The 26,008-nt window shown below is 42.5% G+C and overlaps 1 protein-coding gene across 2 annotated transcripts in view; it reads right to left on the bottom strand.

Annotated features, from left to right (window-relative positions):
- Nucleotides 1-2,976: 2,976 nt before the first annotated feature.
- The window catches only part of FKBP1B (FKBP prolyl isomerase 1B), a 44,780-nt gene continuing 21,748 nt past the window's right edge, over nucleotides 2,977-26,008 (bottom strand). For both annotated transcript variants that reach the window (XM_064707804.1, XM_064707805.1), the window contains 2 exons: nucleotides 6,659-6,771; nucleotides 2,977-3,686 (listed from right to left, as the gene is read on the bottom strand). In XM_064707804.1, coding sequence (XP_064563874.1) covers nucleotides 3,558-3,686; nucleotides 6,659-6,771 — 242 coding nt within the window. In that variant the 3' untranslated portion in view covers nucleotides 2,977-3,557. The remainder of the gene's footprint in view (nucleotides 3,687-6,658; nucleotides 6,772-26,008) is intronic.

Raw genomic sequence — 26,008 nt, 5'->3', positions numbered from 1 at the left:
GTCCCTGCACATGTAAAATGAAATAATAATTTGTACCTGCAAGACAGAGGGAATGGAAATGAAATGCCCAGAGGACTGTTTTGATGAGATCTACTCAAGATTTTGTTTGAAATGTAATATCAAAGAACAGGGAAATGAGTTCAGCTCATGAATGGCAGAGGGGCAGGCTCGCACTCTGCATCTGTGCTGGTTTTGTGTGTGCTCACTTCCCATTTAATTTTTCAGGAAGTAGGGCATGAAATTAAGACTCGAAGGTCATTTTTTTCCCATTGAAACCGTTTAGAAATTAGTAACAAGAGTATATCTGATTACACAGGCAATGACAGTAAATTTTTTCCATTCTATTATACAGAGGTAATAATTATATGTACTGTGTTGATCGATGATACAATTAAATAAATTAACGCATTCGCAGTCGAATAAAGAGCTGAAGATTACATTTCCTTGAAGACTTAATTTCCCTAAGTATCACAAAGCACAATTAGTTTTCCTTTCAGATTTTTTCTTTTTAATGAAATTGGCATGAAAAATGTAATAGTCCCTGTTTCCAACCAAGGTCTCTGCAGAGAGGAGGTGATGAGGGAGAGCTTCATCAGCCAGCTGTAATAAGGATTTTACAGAGTGGGTAATGGCTGGTTTGTGCTGGGAGGGCAGGAGGGAAGGGCACAGTGACAGCTCTGCAGACAGAAGTGATAACATCAAGTATGATCAGCTCTCAGAGCCCAGCAGGGACGTGCTGGGTTTCCTGGTGAGAAATCCACAGGAGCACAAGGGCAGAGCCGTGCCCTGTCCATTGCTCAGATGCAGCAGAAGCTCCCAAACAGCAAGGCCAAGAGGGGATGGAGGGAGCATGAGGCCGTTCCGGGGTCACTCACACAAGCCCTGGCATTGCCATTCCCTGTTGGGACATTCAGGAAGGGCCCCAAAGCAGGTGCTGGTCTCTGGTGAGACTCCACCTGCTGCATCCAGCTCTGGGGTCCCAGCACAGGGAGGATGTGCACCTGTTGGAGCAAGTCCGGAGGAGGAACACCAGGATGATCAGAGGGATGGAGCACCTCTCCCATGAGGAAAGGCTGAGAGAAATGGGATTGTTCAGCCTGGGAAAGAGAAGCTTTGGGGTGGCCTAACTGTGGCCTTCCAGTACCTGAAGACAGCTGTCAAGAAAGATGCAGAGACTATTTAAAAGGACATGAAGTGACAGGATGAGGGGGAATGGCTTCAAACTAGCAGAAGGCAGGGTTAGATCTTAGATTAGGAGAAACATTCTTTACTGTGAGGGGTGGTGAGACACTGGCAAAGGTTCCCCACAGAGACTGGGAGTGTTCATCCTTGGGAGTGTTCAAGGCCAGGCTGGATGGAGCTTTGAATGATCTGGTTTAATCTTCCAGCCCATGGCAGGAGGCTGGAACAAAATTATCTTTAAGGTCCCTTCCAACTCAAACCATTCTGTGATTCTATCACACTTTGGGTTGTTTTCATTTTTTAAATAAGCAATTAACTTAAACTGAGCCATTGATAGGAGCAGCTTAGACCAATGTGCTGAATGAAACTGTGTTTGACAGGCACAACAGAGCCATACCACCTTTAACCAAGACTTTGGGAAGTGCAATCTGTGACCCAGTGATGAAAGGAAGGCCAGCAACAGAGGCCAGGGCAGTGGCAAAGGAGAGCAGGACCTTTTCAAATTATTTGGGAAAGCTGGTGGACATCAGATCTTGACAGATCCAATCACCAATTTTTAACAGGAAATTAGCATGCCCTAAATAAAAGAACTGTTAGTGGAGGTCTAACCCAGCTGCTGCAGTGACCTGAGATTTCCAACAAGAAAAGGGTTCTGCAAATCCCTTCATTTCTTTATAGAAAGCAGAATGAGAAAAAGATTTACTCCACTTAGTGTATAAAAATCCATAAGATATGGATTTATGGGTTTATTAATTAACAAGCTGAAATAAATGCAGCTCTGTGGGTAAAATGAACACCTGGAGAGAGAAGACCACAAGCCATGGACCCTGGCCAGATCACCAGTCTTGCTTCTCTGGCTCATTCTCTCTCCCAGCTCCAGGAGGTGTCACCTGGGGTCATCTCTGTAGCTTTGCTGTCTGACTGCTCATGCTGGGAGTGTTCTCCTTACACGGATACAGAAACAGCACAACTGTTTGAAATATGACCATCAAAACATCTGTTAGTAGAAAACCATGCAAATAGTTTACAGTCAAGTTAAATAAAAGTAACATCACGACCCTGGTTTTCTACAGCAAAGAGGAAAAATGAGCCTAATGGAAAGAAATCAGACAAGGCAAAATAACAGCACAGAGAAAGCCTTGCTGATCAGGTCCTGCTCCCAAATCCAGGTAGCTAACAGCCAACACATTTTCCTGCCTCCAGAAGAGAAACCAGCATTTCATGAATTCATACAAGCAGCAAATGAAATAAATATTGCAGAGTCTCAAGTGCCAGAGGCCCAGTGGACAAGGTCAGTTTGCAGGCTTTGTAAACAGCAGCAGCTGCTACAGCCTGAAAACCCCGGAGTGTTCAGTGGCCACATCATCCCACAGCTCGGATTTCTTTTGAAAGGTGGATGCACATAATCCTGATCTTTTCTAGCCTTGCTCAGCTCCAGTAGAAAATATTACACTAGTTCTGCTGTTGTAAAGGCACATAATTAGACCAGCACTGCACGTCTTTGACAAGCAGCACTTTCCATCTCTTCAGCAGCCAAATTCTGGCCAGAGTTGAGGGGCTATAGAGGCAGGGGAAATGGTGAGTCAGGAAAATTGTCCCAGCACCCCTTACTTGCATGTCCCTGGTACCTCTGGTCCCACAGAGATCTTCCACTGGGCCATCTCTAATAGAAGCAGTGCATGGAGCTACATGTATTTCATATAAGAGAAATAATTAACAAAAAATGGGTTGATGATTGAAGAACTTCTTGTACAGTAAAGAGCATCCCAGTAGACAGAAGAGAAAAACAGGATGAGAAATGGTAAAGTATCAAGATTTTATTGTTTTATATATATACTTATAACTCTTAAATGAGACAGTATTTTTTTAAAACAGCAGCAAGCAGAACGTACAAGTTGAGAAAAGTGGCAGCGCAGGTAACTCTGTTTGGCTAATGCCCGTTCATGTACAAGGCGTACATTGGATTTTTTTCTTTTGAGCACCTTTTGTGGTTATTTTTTCTTGGTTTAAGTGTACAGTAAGGCAGTGGTTTTTTCAATAAGGAATATATATATATATATATTTATATTTATATATATTTTCAGTCATCACCGTGAATTCTTCGTACATGCAAATTCAATAAAATGTACAACTCGGAAATGTTACACCGGGAGACATTTTTTCTCAGAGCAAAGCTTCTAATAAAAGGCAGATACAGACACCACAAAGTTAGAAAAGAGAAGGAAGGCATAGGAAACCAAGAGCCAGGCGCTACTGACAGGACAGCTTGAGCAGGGAAGGTTGGGGTTCCAGTGAAGATTCCTCCCGCCGCTGGCAAGGCAGGAAGGAACGGATGGTTATTAACAGATGTCTCCAGCCAACTCCCTCGGGAAGGTTCACTCTAACCTGAGAAGCTCCACATCAAAGAGGAGTGTGGCATTGGGAGGTATGACCCCAGGGTGGCCTGTGGCTCCATAGGCCATCTCAGGTGTGCAGGTCAACTTTGCTCTTTGTCCTAAGCTCATCTGTGTTTTGGACATCGGAGAAAGGAAAAGAGAACACACACAAAAAAACAGGATTAGGAGGAAAACAAACAACAACAAAAAAAATCATTACCTGACAGATTTACAGAATCAAGGAGTGTTCATAGAATTGTTTTGTTTGGAAAAGACCCTTAAGATTATTGAGTCTGAGGCTTGGAAGGGGAAGACTTTTAAGGTCCCTTCCAACCCAAGCCACTCTACGATTCCGAGTCCAAGTGGTTTCACTTCAAGCTGAAGCTGCCACAAAGAGCTCAGACATGGGCATGGGCCTCCTCAATGATCTGCACTCTCACAGCAGTTATTTAAACTGCCAGAACCAGCCTGGAAGTGACACAAAGTCTTTTTAACACAATGCTTGGTCCATCCTGCCTATACCAGGGCAGGCTGCAGGAGGTCTGAGCTCCTCCTGTGGAGCACAGGGTACAAGGAACACCATCAGCAGGCCCTGGGAAAGGCCCTCAGAGCTCTCTGTTCATGAGAGATCAGTGCTCAACACAGCCAGGTTTAGCACTTACTTCCCTAAACTCAGTCCAAGCCCCAGGGCAGAGATCTCACTTATGCTACTTATCCAGGCGCAGAGCCCTCGGAACTGCTCACTGAGATGTGGAGTTATCTTCTAACTGAGTATTTCGGAACATTTTCAAATTGCTGTTTATGCTTCATACACTGATGATAGAATATTCACTGGCCAAGAAACATCCCCTGATTTGAAGCAGTGATTTTAATTCAGACCTCTCTCCCAAGATTGGGCACATCACTGGACTACAGATGATGTGATACCTCTCGGTTGAGAATATTTTCAGGTTCTATGAAATATACAAAGCTAGAGAGTCAATTACTTTGGGTAGAAGAAAAATAGGGATTTCTTTCTTTCTTTCTTTCTTTCTTTCTTTCTTTCTTTCTTTCTTTCTTTCTTTCTTTCTTTCTTTCTTTCTTTCTTTCTTTCTTTCTTTCTTTCTTTCTTTCTTTCTTTCTTTCTTTCTTTCTTTCTTTCTTTCTTTCTTTCTTTCTTTCTTTCTTTCTTTCTTTCTTTCTTTCTTTCTTTCTTTCTTTCTTTCTTTCTTTCTTCTTTCTTTCTTTCTTTCTTTCTTTCTTTCTTTCTTTCTTTCTTTCTTTCTTTCTTTTTCTTCTACGTTCCCACATTTGAGGAGTACTCATGGTATGGGGCTGAGGATGCCAAGCTGATGGCCTCCCCTGGTCCCCACAGAGATTTTGCATGGGGCTGGCTGTCCAGCGCTCCAATGTGTCCATGCAAAGCAGGCAGCTGGTAGGTCATGCCCGGGGTTTTAGGGATGAGGCAAACTTGAACTTTGAGAAGCTGAGCAGAGAAATGCAGACAGACCCTGCTGACACCTGACAGTCATTACACCAAGGTTTGTGAAATCTGTGAGCTGGACACAGGGACCTGCCTTGTTCCAAGAGACTCTGTCCAGCACACTCCCCAAATTCCTCAAACCTGGGCTGGAAGAGACAGCCACGAGCTCGACTTGTGTCAGTGATCCACTAGGAGGAGCAGGAGGGCAGCCTGTGGCCACACGGGCTCCTGGCATGGCTCTCGGCCACTTATTTTCTAAGGGACAAGAGCTGGGGAGTGAGAGCAGTCAAGGAAGGGATTACTTGATTCACCCAGCACTTGTTGATGCTGCTTTATCTGCACTGGCTTCTGCTTCCTACAGCTCTGCAGTCCTGAGCTCTCTTAGGTCTTTCTGCAAAGCAAATGATAAATAGTCCAACTCAAATCCTTCAGAGGAAGATGGTATTTTTCACAGTCTAGGATTCCTCAAATGGACTTCTCTGGCTGGAGAGAGGGGAATGCTTGCACTGCTTTCTCCACAGGGCTGGAAACCCTTGTCTCTTCCACCCCTCTCTGGAAAAGCATGGTTGCATCATTTCTCAGTGGATTTTTTCTCATTTTGCATTCTTCCCTTCTCTCCATTTAAGCATAAGACCTTGTTCCTGTTAAAGTTGTTCCTGTAAGAGTATTTGAACAGTTGCCTCCTACACTGAGCTCTTGGATCCTGAAATGGGAAGTCAGGAGGAATTTGAACCCTGATCTCATTCACTTGTGCTCTTGAGCAGCCTGATCACACTCCTCGTGTGTGGGGGGCCCTCAGAGCACTGCACAAAAAGCAAGCCCTGGCAGTGAATTGTAATTTGGGGCTTGTACTGTGCTGGTACTCAAACTGCAATCAGTTGAGGGCAGTTTTCTTTCTCTCAGCACAGGGCTGGTCAGTGAATGTTTTGTAGCTGGGAGTGTGAAGTAGTAAAAATGTACCAGTGCAGTTTGGTACCTTATCCAGTCAGGGTCAGAACCTGTAGCTGGCTCATGGATGTCATCAGAAAGGGCAGCTTGGGCTTCTATGCAGTAGCAGAATAGAGATCACTCCATAAAAAGCTGCAACCTCAACGTTTTAGAGGCCACTGCTGTTTGTGGAGCTGCCCATGGGAGAGGGACAGAGCACCTGGGGAGGGGACTTCACCTCTCCCCTCCCAAATGCATACCATGGGGAAAGGCTCATGAGCAGGGGATAGCCCTGGGTGGGTGGATGGATGGATGGATGGATGGATGGATGGATGGATGGATGGATATGAATGGATGGATGAATGGATGGATGGATGGATGGATGGATGGATGGATGGATGGATGGATGGATGGATGGATGATGGATGGATGGATGGATGGATGGATGGATGGATGGATGGATGGATGGATGGATGGATGGATGGATGGATGGATGGATGGATGGATGGATGGATGGATGGATGGATGGATGGATGGATGGATGGATGGAAACTACAGGAAATACTGTGCTCAAATGCACCATGCTTTCACAAAAACACTTCATATCCTTCACTGTGATTTCCACTTGGTCTTGTTACCACTGCCCTGGACACTGCTGAGCTCACACACCCTTGAGCCCACTCCAGGTTCAGACAGAACAGTTTATTAGTACCTGTGTAACACCTTCTTCAAATCCTTTAATTACTTCTTGCCTGCCAATCTTGAACCTGAAAGGCTTGTTTCTGTCTCTGGAGGAATCAAACTTCTTTCCATTCTGTAGCATTCCTGCCAAAACAAGACACATGGTTTCAGTCTGAGATACATCTAAATTTAAGTGATGGAGGAGAGGGAAGGAGTGAAAAATTAATGTCTTGGTCACATCAGCTGCTCATTTCCATTTTTACTTTAAAGCCTCATTCAAAAGGCAGGAGAGGCAACTGCAGTGGTACCATATTGTTACCTTTGCCTTCCTGTAATTTAGACTCTAAAATAGAAATTATTTTTACTGTTCTCAATGCAATAGGTTATGACCCAAGTTGCACCAAACATTGCACAGACATACAGAAGAGCTGTTGTTTGCACAGTGGAGCTCTCTGCCCAAGTGGATAAAAGCAGGCAAGGAACAAGTGGGAGGCAGCAGAAGAGAGAATCCCAAGGCAGGTGCCTGATCCAGGGCTGCCCCTAATAACGTGTGTTACACAAACAGAGCCATCCCACACCATGTGTGTGAAACCTCTACACAACGTGACAACTGCAGCTCTCCTCGTACAGAGAGAACAGAAGAGACTCTCAAACATGAAAGCAGGAGAGACATTTATATAAATGTTCTACTACCCTTGTTTTTCATGTTTTCATTCAGAGACAGTCACAGGAGACGTGACTTGTTCCTTTGCATGGGCACTGCTTCAATCCATGGGTTTTGAACACATGCCCAGACTCCTCAGCAATTGGACAAACCTTCACAGAGCACTACATGATCAGCTATTCTCCTTCTCTTTTCAAATTGTGGCTGATTACAGTAGCTTTCAATTTAGAAGTACCTGGCACTCAAAATGCTTTACTCTGGATATTGAAAGGTTAGGCTGATATTTCTATATTAGAATCAATCCTTTCTCTGTAGTGCTGTAGAGCCAGTACTGTAGGCATACACCATGACTCTTCTATGCAAGGGGTTGCACAAAGAGAAGTTAATTAATCTGAGAAAGACTTTGGTTGCAAAGAACATTAACAAGTCCAGCTTTGAAAGAAAATGCTGAGAAAAAGTGTCTTTAAGATTCAGTATCAAAGATACAGTCATACTAGTTTCTTTCCATTAAAGCAGTTATATTAACAGATCAGCTTGATGCACAAATTTTATTTTTCAATGAAAACCATAAATTATTATCCAATAACAAGGAGGCATATTTTGCTTGCTTAAAAAGTCTGTACTATGAATCAAAGGTAAATATGAAGAGATGTGCCAGAATGAAAAACAGAGACTAAAAAAGTAGGATTCATTTTGCCAACTTTTAGGCTTCTAAGATGTAGCCAGCTACTTTTGAGCTAATTACTCAGAGAAAATAGATAATCAAGTCAGAGAAAAAATGCACTTTCAGGGAGCAATTCATCTAACCAAATCTAGGGATGTACATTAGGACATAATGAATCACATCCCTGCAGTTCCTGTTTCTGTGCAATGAATAAAGGACAGTCCAAACAACAGCTCAGACACAGATGTCTCCAAATTCATTAGTAGTTAAATCAGTGGCAATGGAGTTCTTGACTTGCAGTTATGAGCCCAGAGTGTTTGATTATTCCAGTGGGGTTCTCTGTCCAGATATTTTACATCAATATTAAAATCAAATGCCATATTAAGGCACATTAGCCATTAGCCAGATCCAACATTTGTCCAAGTTGGTCTTTCAGACACACCTGTGCATGTGCTCAAGGCTTTAGAAAGAAAACTGTGGAGTAACCTGCCCATAAGGAATGTTTCATAACCATCAGTGCCTGACATAATCCTTTAGTTTTTCACAGTCAAATAATGAAGTGCTGTATGTGTGCTCTCATGCAAGCGCATAGAATCACAGATCCACAGAATCAGTGAGGTTGGACAAGACCTCTGAGATCACTGAGTCCAACCTTTGACTCAATGCCACCTTGTCAAAGAGAACATGGCACTGAGTACCACATCCAGGTGACTCCACCACCTCCCTGGGCAGCTCATTCCAATGTCTATTCTGAGAAGAAACTTCTCCGATTGTCCAACCTAAACCTGCCCTGGCAGAGTCTGAGGCCGTTTTCTCTTGTTCTGTCCCCTGTTCCCTGGGAGCAGAGCCTGACCCCCACTGGCTGCACCCTCCTGTCAGGGAGTTGTAGGGAGTGATGAGCTCCTGCTGAGCCTCCCTTTCTCCAGACCCAGCACTCCCAGCTCCCTCAGCCACTCCTCATAGGACTTACCCTCCAGACCCCTCCCCAGCTCCACTGCCCTTCTCTGGACTCACTCCAGCCCCTCAATGTCCTTCCTGAACCGAGGGGCCAGAATTGGACACAGAACTCAAGGAATGGCCTCACCAATACAGGGGAAATTCCCATATACTGTGCAATGTATCAGCTCAGGAATAGCCACAAACCCCTCCAGGCAGGCTGGGAAGCCACAGCAGCTCGTGAACAAGCTACAGATTAAGATGGATTCATTTATAATATAGAAATTCAGCCTGTACTGAGGGAGGGCGCGCAGGGAGAAGCAGCTCAGGGGGAACTCTCAGGCATATAATATAATCCTTTTTGAAGTATTTGATCTTAAATTTAAGTGACAGTCCTTCCTCAGAGCACTTTTATTTTTAAACACATCATAAAACCTTATGATTCTATGAAATGGAAGGAGACTACTACAGAATCCCAATATTTAATAGTTTTAATATTAAAACTTAGTATTGTCATCACAGCTTGCATGTTCAAAGTACCCAAATATTAATTACTCTTCACATTAGCCCAAGGAGGTAAAGAAGATATTTATTACAAAATAACCTCAATCTGAAAGTTCAGATTCAGATGCAAAGTTCCACAACACTTTATTATGCATTCATCTCATTTTGTAACTAAATCCTATTAAAACTCTTAGCTAAAAGCTCTGATGGTTTACAAACACCCCACATCAAACCAGAGACAGAATCAGAATTAAATCTTCAGAGGTTCTGACAACAGCTCCTGGACAATGTTTCCCCTTTAAAGCAACATTTCCATCTTCCCATGAGCTTGCTAGTTTCATACACCATTTAAAAACTAATTCATTTCACTAGAAAATGCCCACAGAAGATGTGTTAGACCTTGTAGAAGAAATCAGGCTTTTCTATATTTACAGCAACATCCTATTTTCAGCAGCAACAACTGAAAATTCATGAGGTTATGGATTGACAAATGTAACTTCCTGTGCCATCATCTTACTGCTTTTGGAAGACAAACTGGAATGCAGAGTCAAATGTTGTCTGTATTCACTGAAGCTCTGGCAGGAGGGGCAGTTTTTATGTGAGTGCCCTTTAAATGCACATCCAGTCTGGAAATGAGTCAGAGGCTCCATGTGCCCTGAAGAAGTTCCGATGCGGATTTAGATGTGAACTTTAGATCTTTTTTATCTCTGATTCTGAGAGCTAGAGTTAGCTCTGCAGGCTCCTGGGAGCTAAAACAGCACAATGCTTTATTTTCTCTCTTGCTAATGCACCAATTGATTTTTTTTTTGGTGAAAAAATTGATTTCGTTAATATTCTTCAACAAGGATGGATATGCCCATCTTCAGCCTACATCTTTATTTATCTAGCTAACAGCAAGGAGAAAAAACCCCACAATTTGGAACTCAGAAACAACAATGTTTTGCAAGTCAGAACAATCAATAAGAGTTTTGACTGAGCAAGGACATCTAGATGCCTATAAGGAAGGCTACTTGTAAAAAACCCCCTTAGGTTTCTGAAAGGGAACAATCATTGTATTAAAATAATTAATTGCACAAACTTGGTTATCAGAATATGGCACAGATTTGAAAACATTCTGATCTACAAGGCATCCTAATTGAAAACCAGGCTTTAAAAATTAAAAGGGTGTAGAAAAGGAGACATTTCAGATCATGGGTCCTACTGAATCTCTGATGTTCAGCTCACTGAAGCTGCAGATTAAAGAGCAGCTGGATCATTGTATTAAGGAACATGACCACAGATCCATCCAAACTGCCAGGACTACAATGCCATTTGGGCTAAACTGGCAGTGAAAACACAACTTCAGGAGAGGTTCAGCACAAGTTATTACTTCTTATTAAAACACAGGTGTGCCTGCAGCTGTGTCTGCACTGCTTTTTAACACTGCACTACTTTAGCTAAGATCCCATTACTGAAGTCTGTTTCCTAAGGGGAGAGGGCTAATGAAATGAAACTGCCTGCACTTGCCTAATAATGGGAGATTCTTTGAGCCAATTTCAACCCCATTTGGCAGAGGAATAGGGATCATACCAACATTAAGGTCCAACGCATGCAATGAAAAAAATCTGTGTAGAAAGAAGAGCCTGTAAGAGCTTCTGCCAAGAGAAAGGCTCAGTGTTTGTTATCAAAGAAACTCTATTCTTGAGGAGAGGCCAGGAATGGAAAGGCTGGAGCACAGACTAAGTTTCTTTTTCTCTCATCTGAGAACAATTCAGCTGGGAATGTATGCAATCACACAGCACAAATCCATGGAGCCATCCCAGCTGTTAGACACCTAATACACCTATTGTCCCAACAAAACCCTGCCCCAAACCATGGCCCCAAACTGTTATCCACACCAAGGATGGATGGAGAGAGAACACTGGAGGCCATCCACAGATAGTGTGTCAAGCTTCTGTGCCAGAACCTGGAAAATTCATGTGTAAATTCTACTGCTAAGGTTATCCACTTCAAAGGTACAAACTGGGTTTCAGCCTAGCATCTAGGCTACTCCTATGGTTAATGGAGAAAGAGAGGTATCTCCAAGAATGATTCATCCCACTTAGATTTAGGTGTTAGGGCTGAAATAACCTTCTGGAACTGTTTATCTTTCTCAGTCAACTATCTTAAAAAGGGTAAGGTACCTTAAACCAAATGCTAGACTGCCAGGTCTAGACTGCCCTTCACTAGGGCCCTAGAGAGGCAGTATGAGCTCAGCCATCCATCCCTAAATGAAACAGGCAAAATTGCATCCCAGGCTTCACTGACTCCAGTGTTTACTGAATCATTTGTCTCTGCAGTGTTGACAAATTCTGGGAATCAGAAGATGAAGATCCTAATCCAGAACAAATCTCTTGATTTCACTAGTTGCTCTCTTTTTATCCTGTACAATGGGATTCACTTACCTCACAAGTATTAAGGGGATAAACTGAATTAATAGGTGACCTTGAAAAAACAGCATCATCCATCTAGGAAATATTCCATTGGTATACTTTTTCAAACAGTAATTACCTACAGAATGTAAAGGCAATACATATACTTGAAGACAGCTACTTCCTGAACACGTTTTGGCAGCAGAAAGAGGGGCAGATATTCAGCAGTTTCTAGGACACTATCCATTTCATTTTATGTAGACCAGAGGCTCTTCAGGACAGGGACTATATTCTGATGCCACTCAATGCCATCACCTTTCCAATTACACCCTGTAATCAATTTGTGCTGTTCGGAACATAATCTTTCAGTTTGGTTCCTAGGACTTTCTGAGGAGATAATGTTGCTGTGGGTTAAGAATTTTTATCTCAAGTGTTTCTTTTTTTCGTCATAAAATATATTGTTTCTATGTCAAAATATATCCATATTCTGTCAGGATAATATCACAAAGGATGGAAATTCCGATCTTCCCCCCATTTACAACATGCAACTATTATTAATATCGAGTTTTAGCCTGGAAAATATATTATCAGAAGGGTCCTAGTAACTGCACAAAAGTCCTTGTATAAACGATGCCTTCCCAATGTACAGAGGAAGGCACAGTTCAGCACAATCCCTGAAGTTGTGGTGAGAGAAACACATCCATAAAGTCACAAATCACATCCCAGGTTGATTCACACCAGCAGAACTCTACAGTGATATTACTTGCATTTTACATTAAAATAGATCAGTTCTCTTCAGGATTCAATTCTGAAATACTGGCAAAGCATTCCCTGCATTCAGTGGTGGGAACTTAGCTTGTGGCTGAGTCTCAAGATAACACACCTGAAAAAAGTGTGGTTCCCTCAGGAACCAAAACAATTCCCCCATGTCTTGGTGGTAAATGCAAAGATCTGAGCAACAGTTTTCTAGGCAAATACTGTCAGTGCCTTGTGTTTCTTCTTCCCAGGACCTAACTCAGCTCTCCAACACATTCCATCAGAATCCAGATGTGCATCACTCAGACATCTCACACTTCTTCCATCTTAATGTCATTATTATCTCAAAATTCAATTCACTGTTTTACACATTTCTGTCATAACAACAGCTCCCAGTAACCTGGCCCTGAGCCTGTTCCTGCCACACACAGTGAGCAGCACACACCTCTGATTCCCTTGCTTGACTTCCAAAGCAAACTCTTCTGGACAAATTTGTTGTCTCATTATTTTACTGATGGCTATTGTAATGGAAACAAAGAGTGTTGAATGTGAGCTGGAAGATGCTTTTGTTCTCTTCACTGTGTTGGAATAGGGGCCACCTTACTGTGTCCTGTCTGGGGACTTTGGCAACTGAACTGCAAAGGAAGCCTCACTTTTCCAGGGAAAGGCTCAACAATACAGGTTTAGTACCACTACAAGCACTCAGTTTTATCCTGCTAACATTTTCTCTGCTTAATATAAACAAAGTCTTATGTGGAAAAAAGGATTTACTGTCTTAGACTGCATTTTCCTGACAGTTTGCAGCTACTTAAGAAAAAATTATTAATACTTTAAGGGAATTTTCAGTCTAGAGGGATAACAGTTGAAAAAAAGGGGGAAGGGGATAAGCACAACCCTGCGGCATATCAGCCCTTTACCACAATTATTTCATTTTGTCTAGAAAGGCAACAGCAAGGACTTGAATGTGCCATTTGTTGCCATGACAAACCGACTCAAAGCGGAGAAGTGGGAAATGGATAGTGGTGGTGGGCATTTCCCAGCTCCTGCCATTGCAGCACACTTCATGCTTCATCTTTTGAACACTGGCAGCCTTGCTACTTCATTTTCTTCCTGTATTAGATACTCATCTATCTTTAATGTGGAGTAAGAGCAGCACAATCAATTATTTATTATGCAGCTGACAGCGTGCAATGAAGACACAACAGACAACTCCTCAATAATGCATCACCGTGGGCTATGAATGAATCACTGCTGCACAACCACAGGGCAAAATGAAAGAACCTTGCACTTAGCTCGACTTCACAGCCAGGAAAATTACCTGCAATTGTCTAGCTCACTCTGCTGAAAGGCATTATTCTGTCCTAGCGGCTTTAGGGATTTGCATACTTTCAAAAGAAGGAAAAGTAGATTTACCTTCAAGGGAGATTTGGGGCTCACTAAGCATATTCTACATAAGTTGTAAAGAGAAAACAATTCCTCTGGTATCCCATCACCTTAAAAAAGTAATTTTATTTTAGAGTTTGAGTCTGTTACTGTTACAAAGTTCAGCTGTAAAATATACATGTACTGCAGCACAAGGCAAATTTCATTTGAATAAGCATGGCAGAATCAGGTCAGTGTGGGAATGCTACTGAGGGGGACGATAAATGTCTAAAGCAGCATTTTAGAGAGAATATATTAATAGAGAAATACTTTGGATCTCTTGTTTCTCTATCCCCAAACACCATGTCCTGTTACACAGGGTTCTGCAGGAAGAGGGAATGTTCCTCACTGGTCTGGGTCCTTCTGTCCCTACCCTCTGGTAGCAGCCCAGAAGCACAAAAACCAGTTCAAGCATGACTGTAATACAAAGAAGAGAGTCTGCAAGATTTCCCACACAAACACAAGCAGCAGAGCTTGCCCAAAGAATTCTGAGCACCTAGTGCACCATGAAAACAGAGCAATAAAATAATCTCTTTTTTTTTCATCTTGGTTTCATTCTCAGTCTCATCCTATGGCACATGTATTTCCTTCCCTCCTCCCTTCTTGTTTCACGGTTGCCTGTGTTGTGGGGGCATGGATTTGACATTTTAGCCTGTGGCACATACACAACTGTGCAGGTGACCTCCCACTGGGAAGTTACACACTTGTGTAGCAGGTAAACCACACTGAAACAGGTGTGAGTGTGCCAGCCACTGTCTCTCAGGGTACCACACCAGAAGGGCCCAAGGTGGAACTCCAGAGTTCTCAACACAGATCTGGGGGCAGGGAGCATGGAAAAATACCAGAAAAGCATCTTCAGAAAGCTCTGAGCATGGCTGTGAGATCACATGAGAGGGGACTTGGGGTAAAAGCACCAGGCTCTTAATTCCTCTTCTGTGCCAGGGAAGAAACTGCCAGAAGAAACACCTTCCAGCCCAACACGACAATTTTACCAGCAGCTAGGTGTGCTTTAATGATAAGCTCTTCTCAGACTGGGCATTGTTTTGGTTTTCAGCTGTCCAGCCTTGTAGTATGTTCCATTCTGAATTTAGAATCAGAAGTGTTGCACCTTCTGCAACACTTTTTGCAGAAGTGTTTGTGCTAAAATCTTCATTTTTTGTGCTAAAATCTTCATTTAGGTGCAACACTTCTGATTCCCTTGGCTTTAGCTAGCAACAGCCTAGTGAGAGTTTCACCCATCTCTACCAGGGCACTGAATTAAGGGGGAGAGAATCACAGAATGGTCAGGGCTGCAAGGAGCATTAAAGATCATCTCATTCAAACCCCGTGCCATGGGCAGGGACACCTTGCACTAGATCCAGCTGCTAAGGGCCTCATCCAGCCTGGTCTTCAATACTTCCACAGATAGGGAATCCACAGCTTCTCTGGGCATGCCCAAAGACAATAAATTTGAGCATGAAAAAGTATATTATTTATGTGTTACCACTTAACACCAAGATGGTATGTTGGCTTTTAGGACATTTGGAGCTGAAAAATAACATTTCTCCCCACATCCTTGGTGAATGAATGCTCTTTCTCTCCCATAGGTCCTTGTTTACTCGGTTCTTTATCACATCCCACTTTCTTAATCCTCAGCATGGCTACAGCTCCTTGACAGGGGAGTGTTTTACGAGACTCATCTTGACAAACACAGCAATCGTCTAACATCATGCAAAGGACTCAGCAGATACTCTGTTCTTAAAGAAGATGGAGAAAAGGAAAAACATTCTTGGAAAAAGAGAGAAACACACAGGACACAACCAAAGAAGTAAACAGCTTATAAAAATGGGTGTTTACTGAGCCAGTATGTCAGCCAGCCATAGTCAATATATGCCAGGATTACATATACTCTAAGTCAGAGGCAGACACTGCTGTTCCACCATGATCTCATATGTACATAACACATACATAATGCAGAAGTCCAATGCTTTTCATCCAGGGTGTCCAACTTTTTGATCTAGACTGGTCAGACATCCCTGTAATATCTTATTTTAGAGATGTGGTATAACCTTCCCAGCTGGCATTATGCAATAGCCCCTCCCTTCACAAGTGTTTGGAGAATTCCTGGGGAGTCATCTCCCCCTGCCTGCAATTCCATGCAGAAAAATGAGACATTACTTCACTGACACCAATTTGAGGCCACTGTGAGGCCTCACTCCAGCATAACACACAGAGTTTCCAGGGTGATCAGGTGGAACACACTGCTGGTTCACTCAAGGGATGAGTCCCTTGCTGGGATGGAAAAGGCATCTTGATGCTGCACTCTCCTCACTGACAGGGAGAGATTGTAGACTTCAGGGTAGCTAGGACAGTCAAGCTTAATTCCATCCAAAATCAGTTGATGACAGCCAAGATTAGTGAAAAAACGCAGCTTAAAACCAAGCTGGTTCTGATCTGTGCACCAAACGCCTTCCCGTGGATTTTGTCGCCTGAGGTACCTTAGACTCTGTGACCACAGATCTGCCCAGTGACTTACAGTGCACCAATGCACTCAGCAACCCTGCTCCAGGAATAACAGAAGAAAAGAGCCCCTTCTAGACTTTTAATTAACCCTGAGAAGGGTTCATTATAAGTTATTTGTTGGGAAACCTGTACTGTATAGTCAGAAGTTCAGCCTACCATTAACATCAGATAAACCCAGCATTTGCTGAGGAGAAGCTTTGCTGTTTGCTGCAGGACTCCAGTAGAGAAATGTCTTAGTTTACTTTTCTAGACCTTCATTTTAAAAGGTAGATGAGATTCCTCATCAAAGGGACAAATCTTTCCATGGATGTGCAGTTTGCTCTTCCCACCTACTAGGAATGCACCCGCTTTCACAAAAAAAGAGTATTTTTGCAGTATTGCTTTCAATGTAAACAGTGTTTTATGTGCTCCAAGGCAGACACTGTCAGTGTCATAAATATCACTCTGCCTGTAAACTTCAAGTTTGTTCTGAAATCATATTACTGTGAGATTTTTTTTTTTTTGCCACATTTGTTTCCTGTTTTTGCTCATCATTCCTGATGTTGCAGATTCTCTTTGGTGTGAACTGGCACAGTTCCCCTGATATTAATGAAAGTACAAAAATATATGTAACAGCTTGAGACCTGAATCTCAGTAATTTAAATCTACATTGAATTATGCACTTGGGACTATTCTCCAGAGCAGAATCCTGCAAGAATATGGAATAGTGTACATTTGTGATCACAGCAAAAAGCTGCACGTCAAAAAGAATAGGTTGTGTCACCAGACAGCTGTGTCAGTATAACTCACCTTCATTTTATATCCTGTGAAACAAGCATTGTAGTTTCACCAAGGTCAGCCAGTCAATAGCATTTCCAGCAATAATATTATTAACTAATGCACTTTGCCTTGGATATCCTGAAAGGCTTCATTCAGTAAGCCTTTAAAGCATCTTCCGAGCCACAGTGGAAAGGAGCTATTAACAGCACAGTTTGTTCTTAAAAATAGGTCTTTTCCATCTCTAAGTTTTGATCTCAGTGATCTTATAAATGAACTATGGAAAAAGTAGCAGCTGTTATCTTGACAGATGGGTCCCAGGCATTGCTCTGTTGGACATTAGAGTTGTCTCTCTGAAGAACAATAGGAATTTCCAAGAGCCTGTATCTATTTTCATCTCCTTGATAAACCACTCATGTCTTGGGCAATGGAGAAGCAAGAACACAAAATAAACATTTTAGGGGACACATCTCAGAGAAAGGGGCAAGAAGAGGGATATCACCCATTAGGGACTTTCCCCTTGCATTTTACTGAAGTGAGAGAGAGAAAAAGAATCAGAAGTTTCTTACAGAGGCAAGAGGGACAAGCAGGCACTTCCAGAAGCTGAGATACAGAAAGCCTGAGCACCGAGTGAAGTGCAGCTGACTGTCAGGTAGCAGGAAACAATAAGTACAAGGATGAACCTCAGTTTTAATCTCTTTCTAAAATTTGGCATCATCATTCATTTTGGATGCAGAGCTTTGAATCTGGTTTTAAAGACAGACAGAAGGCTGAGAAAGTTCATAATTTTTCAAGGGTGATTGGGAGAGACGGTACTGCCGCCCACCTTTCCTATTACAAACACTTGTTGAGTTCAACTCCACCTTAACCCTGAATTTAAACTCATTTTCTTCACCTTTTCTGATGGCATTCTCATCATCAGAAAACCAAACACTCATTGGGATCACCCTCTGTGTTCCCTCTTTGAATCACTATGGTAGCTGGAAGCAGAGAACAACGGAGTCAGGAGAAAACAAAACAAGCAGTAATTGGGGAAGTCAGTGGCATGGGCAGAGATCTGGATCCCAGCTCCCAGACTCATGGAATCATGGAATGGTTTGTGTTGGAAGGGGCCTTGGATAGATCATCTTGTTCCAATCCCTCTGGCACCTCTCGCTAACCCAGGCTGCTCCAAGCCCCATCCTACCTGGCCTGGAACACTTCCAGGGATGGAGACACCACAGCCCTTCTGGGCAACCAATCCTTGCTCCCAGGATTTGTTAGATCAGCAGTGCCTCATGTGTGGGGTTTGTCCCTGCACTGCCCTCTCTGCCTTCAGTGGCAGTTTGAGGATGGACTGCACAGACCATACCCTTCTCCCAAAAGCAAAAGTGTTTTCATGCTCAGGACTGCAGCAAACAAAAGACATTGTAAATTAAGCCAGTTTAGATACTATGAATAGAAATAGCAGTCAGTCCATAGACACAAACAACAGAGATAAACATTGCCAAAAATACCTCAACAGCACAACAGAGTGGAGAGCAACACAAGCTGAGTGTAGACAAAACAGCAAAGCGCTACATTAAAAAAATGTATTATTACACCAACAATGAAAAGCCTGAAGATTTCAGACTCTGCAGTGAAATGTGTAATATTACAATCTATAAAAGCAAACACTGAGATGGTGCATACATTGCATAACTCACAGGGACTGCTGTAGACTAGACTGTGCTCCATCCCAGGTCACACTATCTTTCATAATCTCAGCATGTGTAACTGAAAAAGCAGCATCTATATGAGCAATTTACTATGTGAAGTCAATAAAAATCTGTTCCTAGCAATCAAGTGGCAAAAACATTCAAACCACAGTATCAAAGGGTGTTCTTCTGTGGAAAAAAATAATCAATGCCCTGTTCAATTTCAAAACTTCAGAGAAAATACAGTTCAGTGTTGAATGGAATGAAATATTTTGCTTTAAAAAAATAATAAAAAGAAAAGGGTTATGTTCATCTGAAATGTTACATTCTAGAAAGACTTCATTACTTGGCTTTCCAATTACCAGTATTTAAATCTATTTAAAATTCAGCTTGGATGAGATCTAAGGGGTTCTTGAGCACCACCACCTTTCCAATTACATAACACTTTCAAATATTGTTTAGCTACATCCAAGGTAAAAGACACCAGAGTTATTAAGAAGAAAACATAAAAGGAAAACAGAGAAGTTTAAATTCATAAGAAGCTTGCTGAAGGGGAGGCATATCAGATAAAATCCAAGTATCCACACAGCCCAACCAGACATAAGAAAGGCAGAACTGAGCTAAAATTTGGATCAAAGAAGCTGAGAATTATGTGAGAAGGATACAGTTATCTAGCCCAAAATAATCATTCACCTAGAGACTTGGGTATTCTACATTGCTTTTAAAAATAATAGAACAGATCTTCCCTGAGCAGGTAACATGGCTCACTCTGTAATCCATAAGATCTAATGTTATGGAATGTGTAAACATTCAATTCATTTGAGTTGCTGCTTTGATTTTCCCATTTTGCACCAAAAAAAAAAAAAAAAAAAAAAAAAGGCTTGTGGCAGTTATTTTCTCTCTGTTTTGGGAATCATTTTAATGCTTACACACGGATCTGCTGATTTACTGGCTGCCTGCACAGGGAGTTTCAGTGATCCTGCTCACAAGGGCAGCAATCATCCAGGACACTGGGTCTTTGGAAGTCATTCATCAGACTTTTAAGTATTCTGGCTGTTTGTGTCATAAAACACTTGTCAAGAAAAAAGGGAATAAAATGGGAAATTACAGCTATTATAATATTTACTGTATCAAAAGTCTAAGACAGCCATAACAATTCTGGTAATTCAATTCCTGATCTATACATATTTCTGTAATTTTTGTGTGCTTTGCCCTCCTCAGTCACAACATCACCTGCCTTGCCTGTGCACTGTGTGCCCTGGTGTTTGCCTTCTAGCAGGACGATTAAATACTGCCTTCTGTCCCTATGGATCCTCACTTTCTTACTTGCTGTTCACAGCCTTCTTGGAGAGGTGATCACACATTTCAAAGCCCAGTGGGGTTGCTATTCAGCAGCCAACTCTCCAGGAAGAAAAACCAATCCGCATATAAATTTTTGCACAGGTCACAAATGACCCAGTGAGCCCTTCTGTGATCCGCCTTTAGTACTAAGGTGCCTTAGTACAACTCAAACAGCCTTTCCTGCAAAAATCTGAGCATCTGACTCTGGAGATTATGACACCAGACTCCTAGAGAGCAAATCTCAAATTAACATTTTGCTAAACAGTTTCACAAGCACATCCTCCATCAGTGTTTCCCAAGGGTTTAAAAGAAAGTAGCATGATTCAAAAAGAAAGAAAAGGTGATTTATAAACCACATGCATTTGGATTGCAACACTGCATTAAGCAGAGAAGTAATTCTGGAGCAAATATAACAGTCTGCTTCTATGCAGGTGTAATATTTTTTTACCTCTCTTACACCAAATTATGTGTTTAATAGAGGCACAGTGCACCCTGCAAGCAGCCAGAACTCCAGCAGTGTTTAGTTGCATCTCTTTTCCCAAACTCCTTTGGAGGACCATGAAACCTAAATAGTGGTGCATTGCAGATTGTCATTTTTAGCTGCTGCAATAGTCTTGTTTTGGTCCCTACTGCCAGATGACATCATCTTGTAGCAACTTTTTCAGTGGAGCAGCCAATGCTGTTATTCCCAGGATATTGTTGACTAGAAATCCAACAATAGCATATTTTCTTTTTTTTTTTTTAGTCTTCCTGCTGCAAGTAAGAGACTGAAGGATGCAAAGGAAGAGGAAATTACAGAATCATATCAGCAAGGAAGATCACAGGAAGCCCTGTGATCTTGTGCAGTGATGCACTTACTGCTGTAGTGCAGCCTGAAGGTTGATCATATCTACACCCAATAAACACATGAACAGTATCAATTCCTCAGAGCTGGTGCATGTGTGGATACATAAAATTCTATTTTCTCACAGCAGCTTGAGCTTTGTGTCATGTTCTCTGCCTAGTAATCTAATAATGGCTGGAGGTGAAGCCCTAGCAGGGAAAAGAAAAAAAACAAACAACAAAATGCAGAAAGGTCATTTGCCATGCTGCAAAGACAATTTCTGCTGCAAATGTTTCACAGGCTGAGAGCATGACATCTGGCTGCCATGTAACACAGAGTTATAAGGCAAGATAAATTTGTCTTGGCCTCCACAAGTTTGAATTTTAGGGATGCACTGTGCATGTTCAAATCAAATACCAAACTTCCTCTGGTTGAGCTCCAAGATCTATGTTGACTCTTAGTATTGCTTAATAAAAAGGAGAGGAGGATTTAATCTACAGTTTTTTGTTGGGGTTTTCTGTTGTTTTTTTTTTGAAGTCTAATGCTTTGCACAGCCATTAAAAGGATACAGAATTTCACACATGACATGAAGCTGACACTGAGTATCTCTAGTAATGGCACAATTATGTTTTTACTCTAAGGCAGACAGACTCCATCCCAGTGACTGGGAGAACATGTTATCTGATCCCTAATTGGTTTAACAGTCCATAGAACCTTTTTAGGCTGGTGCCCAGATATGATCTTTATTTCTGTCTTTGTGGTGACAGTGCCACTCGACTGAGTGCCTTGGGCCACGTCTCTGTTTGGTTGCTTACATCTCAAACATTTAGCTCAGAAGAGAACACAAATCAGTGTCACCTGTATTTTTAAGGTTACAGGAACATGGAACCCTTGTTCTGATCTTGTTCAGAGCAGTTTCACATCCTGTTGGTTCTGCTAAAGTGTTACAAAATGCAAAGCAGGGGCTCTGGTTTTTATCTGCTTCAGGAGCCTTTGTGGAGATTAGGAAGTGTTGCTCTGCTCTCTCCCACCTTGCTATCTGGACACAGAAGTTCTATGCCACCTTGCTATCTGCACACAAAAGGTCAGGTTTCAAGCTGGGGTAAATCAATTGAACCTCAAAAAGGTCAATAGAGCAATGTGAGCTCATACTGGCTGAGGAGAAATTCTCACTGAGCCATTCCAGAGATATGAGACTTGGGATACAGGCTTTTCCCACCGTACAGTCTGCTATAGATATTTTTTACTCTCCTACATGGTTTCCCTAGCTGCCTGGATAGTCTATACAATTTCTTGCTAATTTTTTTTCTCACTTATTGTATTTAAAGACAATTTGCCTTCCTGGAAGCCAGAAAATAAACACATTCTAAACCTTGCACCACAAAGATTTTCTAATATGGAATTACTCTTCTAGACCCAGGACTAATAAACCTTGGTATTACAAAAGACACAGTGAGAATATCTGCCCCCAAATCATTCTTAACAGTAAGAAACATTTTCTTCACTTGTACCAAGAGTCTACTGAGAGGGTAAGAAGGAGAAATGATAGAGCTTCTCCCAGTGTCCTTGCACATACATTTTGAAAGGACCAGAATACAAGAGAGATATTTGGGTTTTCATTTGTGTGAAGAAAAAAAGAGATGTGTATGAGACTCAAAAATAGCTCAGCTTCAACACTTTTTACTGCAACAGCAGAACATGACATAAAAATTAGTGTGTTGGCTGAGCACAGAACAAAATGAACATGTTTCATTACCTTTAGATAATGACTATTTTATTTTGTTTTATCACAAATTCAAAGAAAATTGAGCCAGGTTTATTTTGGCTGGTTGGCTGCCTTGATGTGACTGCTAAATATAGGTAAATCAAACCAGAGCTCCCTACTCAAGTTTGACCCTATTAATAGAAATATGCATGACCCCGAGACACTCCTACATTAGTTAGTCTGAGTCAGGGCAGACTCCCTGACTCATCCAAATTGCATTTCTCATTTTGGGTAACAGTGGCATGGATGTTACAGGAGGGCAGTAAGCGATACTTGTATTAACACCTTCATTTTTGGAAATGTGGTGTGCCTGCTACGAGCAGCTTGAGGAAGGAAGGCAATAAATAAATAAACCAAACTCTGGCTTGTATAGAAAGACAGCCATCCTTCCCCTGTGGGTAGGGAAAGTGTCAAGGAACAAATTACATAGTGGGTACAACAGGAACAAAACCCCTCTATCCTGCTGTTTGCTTGCACCAGAACATGTCATTAAATGTGTATGTGTTGGGGAAATGCCAACCTGCCCCCAGGAAAATCTGGCTCATCTCGAGAAGAGTCATCATTTACTACTGGAAAAAAAAAAGAAGGAGCAGGGGTAGCGAGAGGCTAAGACGATCAGGTTTAACTTTCACTGGCCTGAATCCAAACATGCAAGCACAGGCTTAAGAGAACTTTCTACTGATGTCTCTGTGCCAACAATAGATGTGGACAGGACAAATATTTACAGAGCAAAAGTGGAGGGAGACTAAATGGGGTGGCCAGACCCTGACTGAAGTGGTTATTGCAGTGCTCAGGCCCCAGTGAGTGCAGACGGGACAGGAGGGGCTGACTCAATGCCACAAGATGTCTGTGCACACATCCATGGCCAGCTCCCTTCCCTGGGGATTAACAGCAGCACAGCCACACTACACATCCTACAGAACCACCACCTCGCTCTGGAGTGAGCCCAGGCAAGGCTGCCCACAGGCTAAAACATGTTCAGAACAAACAAAATGGTCCTGGAGACCCACTGGAGGCGTTGACTCTTGTGCTCCACACCCTGAATGCTCTCTTTGTGCATCTCTCTGAGGCCACCTCACTCTATAAGGCTCTCTCCTCAACACCCAAACATGTTGTAACATTACAGAAAATGAGTTATTAAATGGATAATTTGGCTGAGAGATGCCTCTCACTTTGCCTTTGATAACATAAAGTAAGTATCATAGTAATACATGTGTGTATCTGACCGTGTCCCTTCCTCTTTGTCGTTCATCTTCCTCAGCTGTCTGAGAATGGGAGTTTCTCCTAATCCGTTTTTTGCACAGTTAAGCACAATGGAGCTCTTGAATGATTCTACAATACAAACATAATCAAATTCTCCTTTTGCTGTTCCAGGAAACGACGACAATATTATTAAAAAAATTATAACTCTACAGCAGTGGGGAGGACATTTGAGAGCAAAACTTTGTCCAAAAGCGTCTACATTGAAAGCATCCAAAGAACATTTAAAATGGTTGTTCTTCATTGTGATAACTGGTTAGCTCATTCCTTATTTTTCCAGAGCTAAATGTGTCATTCACCCTGAAGAGCAGTTTATCACTGTGAATAAATTCAATCTGCAGATCTTCCTGAATATTTTTGTCTGAAACCCAAGAAGGACCACTGGCTGATCACTGCAGGATGAATCTTTAGCAAGTAGAACTGTGAAATAAATAGCCACACCCTGAAGCATCTGATTACAGGGCTATAACTGCATTATTTTCAACCATTTCAAAAGCCATTACTCCCCTTCTTCCTACAGACCCATGTTTACTGGAATAACTGGAAGCACTTTCAGAGATGCATGGAAAAATACAGAAATTGTCTGAAAAAGCAGTTATGTAATACAGGAGTAAGCACAGTTCTCCAGCTGGATGTTAAATAGTGAACTATCTTCTACTTCTCGATCACTTTGAGCTTTAATGCCTTAATGTCCAGATGTCCAAGGCATGCCCAGGTGTACCAATGAGTAATTTTCTATTTATCTTTTATATTAAGAAAATAAAATCAACAGTGTAACTCCACAAATGTCACAAACTGCAGCAACATGCAGCTTTCAAGAAGGAGATGAACATCCTTCCTATGTAGCCCTAAGGAGATGCATGAAGCAAACACAACCTTGTGTCCTCACAGATAAAACACTCTTTACCTGCTGTGACTCTCACATTGCAATGCAGAGTAGCAGGAGGGTGTTCCTTGCAACTACTCTTCTGTGCCCATCAAATTCCTTGCCTTTTCTCCCTCTGGCTTGCACATGCCAGAAATTAAAACAGGCACGTCCTGACCATCTGCAGGAGCTAAATCATGCATGGGACATTCTTGTCATCGGGTTCTCAGTCTGCCCAGAGTAAGATTAAATAGAAGATACGATAAACTGCCCCACGAGGCCAGCAGCAAGCTCTGGGATTGGCTCCAGAGCCAGGCTGAGACTTGTGAGTCGAGTGAAAGCTTCAGTGCACAGCCTGGATGCTGCTCCATGAGCACTTGGTGTGGAGCTGCCAGGAAGCAGCTCCCCAACATTGTGTGTGCGTGTGGTATCACTACTGCCAAGACAAATGTAATCATTCTCATTCTAATCCTAAAACCCTTCATTCTTTTCCTTCTGTTTTGAGCTCTGCTTCTGTTCCCCAGTCAGAAATCTCTAAGCAGGCGCTGACCTGTCTGATCCCAACTGGGGTCTGAGCCAACATGGATTAGCACCAGTGGAGAGCTACAAAATCATGGCTGGGGCATGTCAAGGTCATGGATGTTTCCTCAGCTGAAATTGCTCTCTCTCTCCTTAGCAGCCATGTGCCATCTTTGACCTAACTGTGCAGCTTAGAGAGCCGTCTGTGCTCTGAGACTTGGGGCATTTCCACGTTGCACACCGGGGTCATCCCAAGGCTGCCCTCGGGATCAGACCTACTCTATATTCAGACAGTGAAATGCAAGTGCAACCCCGGGCACAGCCCAAGGGGCTCTGTCTAAGCCTGTCTGGCAGTTCAGTGCTCTGCCAGGCTGTGGGCAGGGGCAGGGGCAGTCTGCAGCTTGCCTTGAGGCAAGCCTGTGATCAGGAGCCGTGGCTCACACACCTTCCTGCTCCCAGCCCTTGTCAGCTGCAATGCAGACACAGCCTGGGGTGCTGGAGAACAGGAATGTGCTTGTCCCCAGCCCAGCAGAGCCGA

The sequence above is a fragment of the Zonotrichia leucophrys genome, chromosome 3 (genome assembly GCF_028769735.1).
Source record: "Zonotrichia leucophrys gambelii isolate GWCS_2022_RI chromosome 3, RI_Zleu_2.0, whole genome shotgun sequence".
In the NCBI taxonomy this organism is placed as follows: domain Eukaryota; kingdom Metazoa; phylum Chordata; class Aves; order Passeriformes; family Passerellidae; genus Zonotrichia; species Zonotrichia leucophrys.
This window is presented reverse-complemented; position numbering and strand designations above follow the sequence as displayed.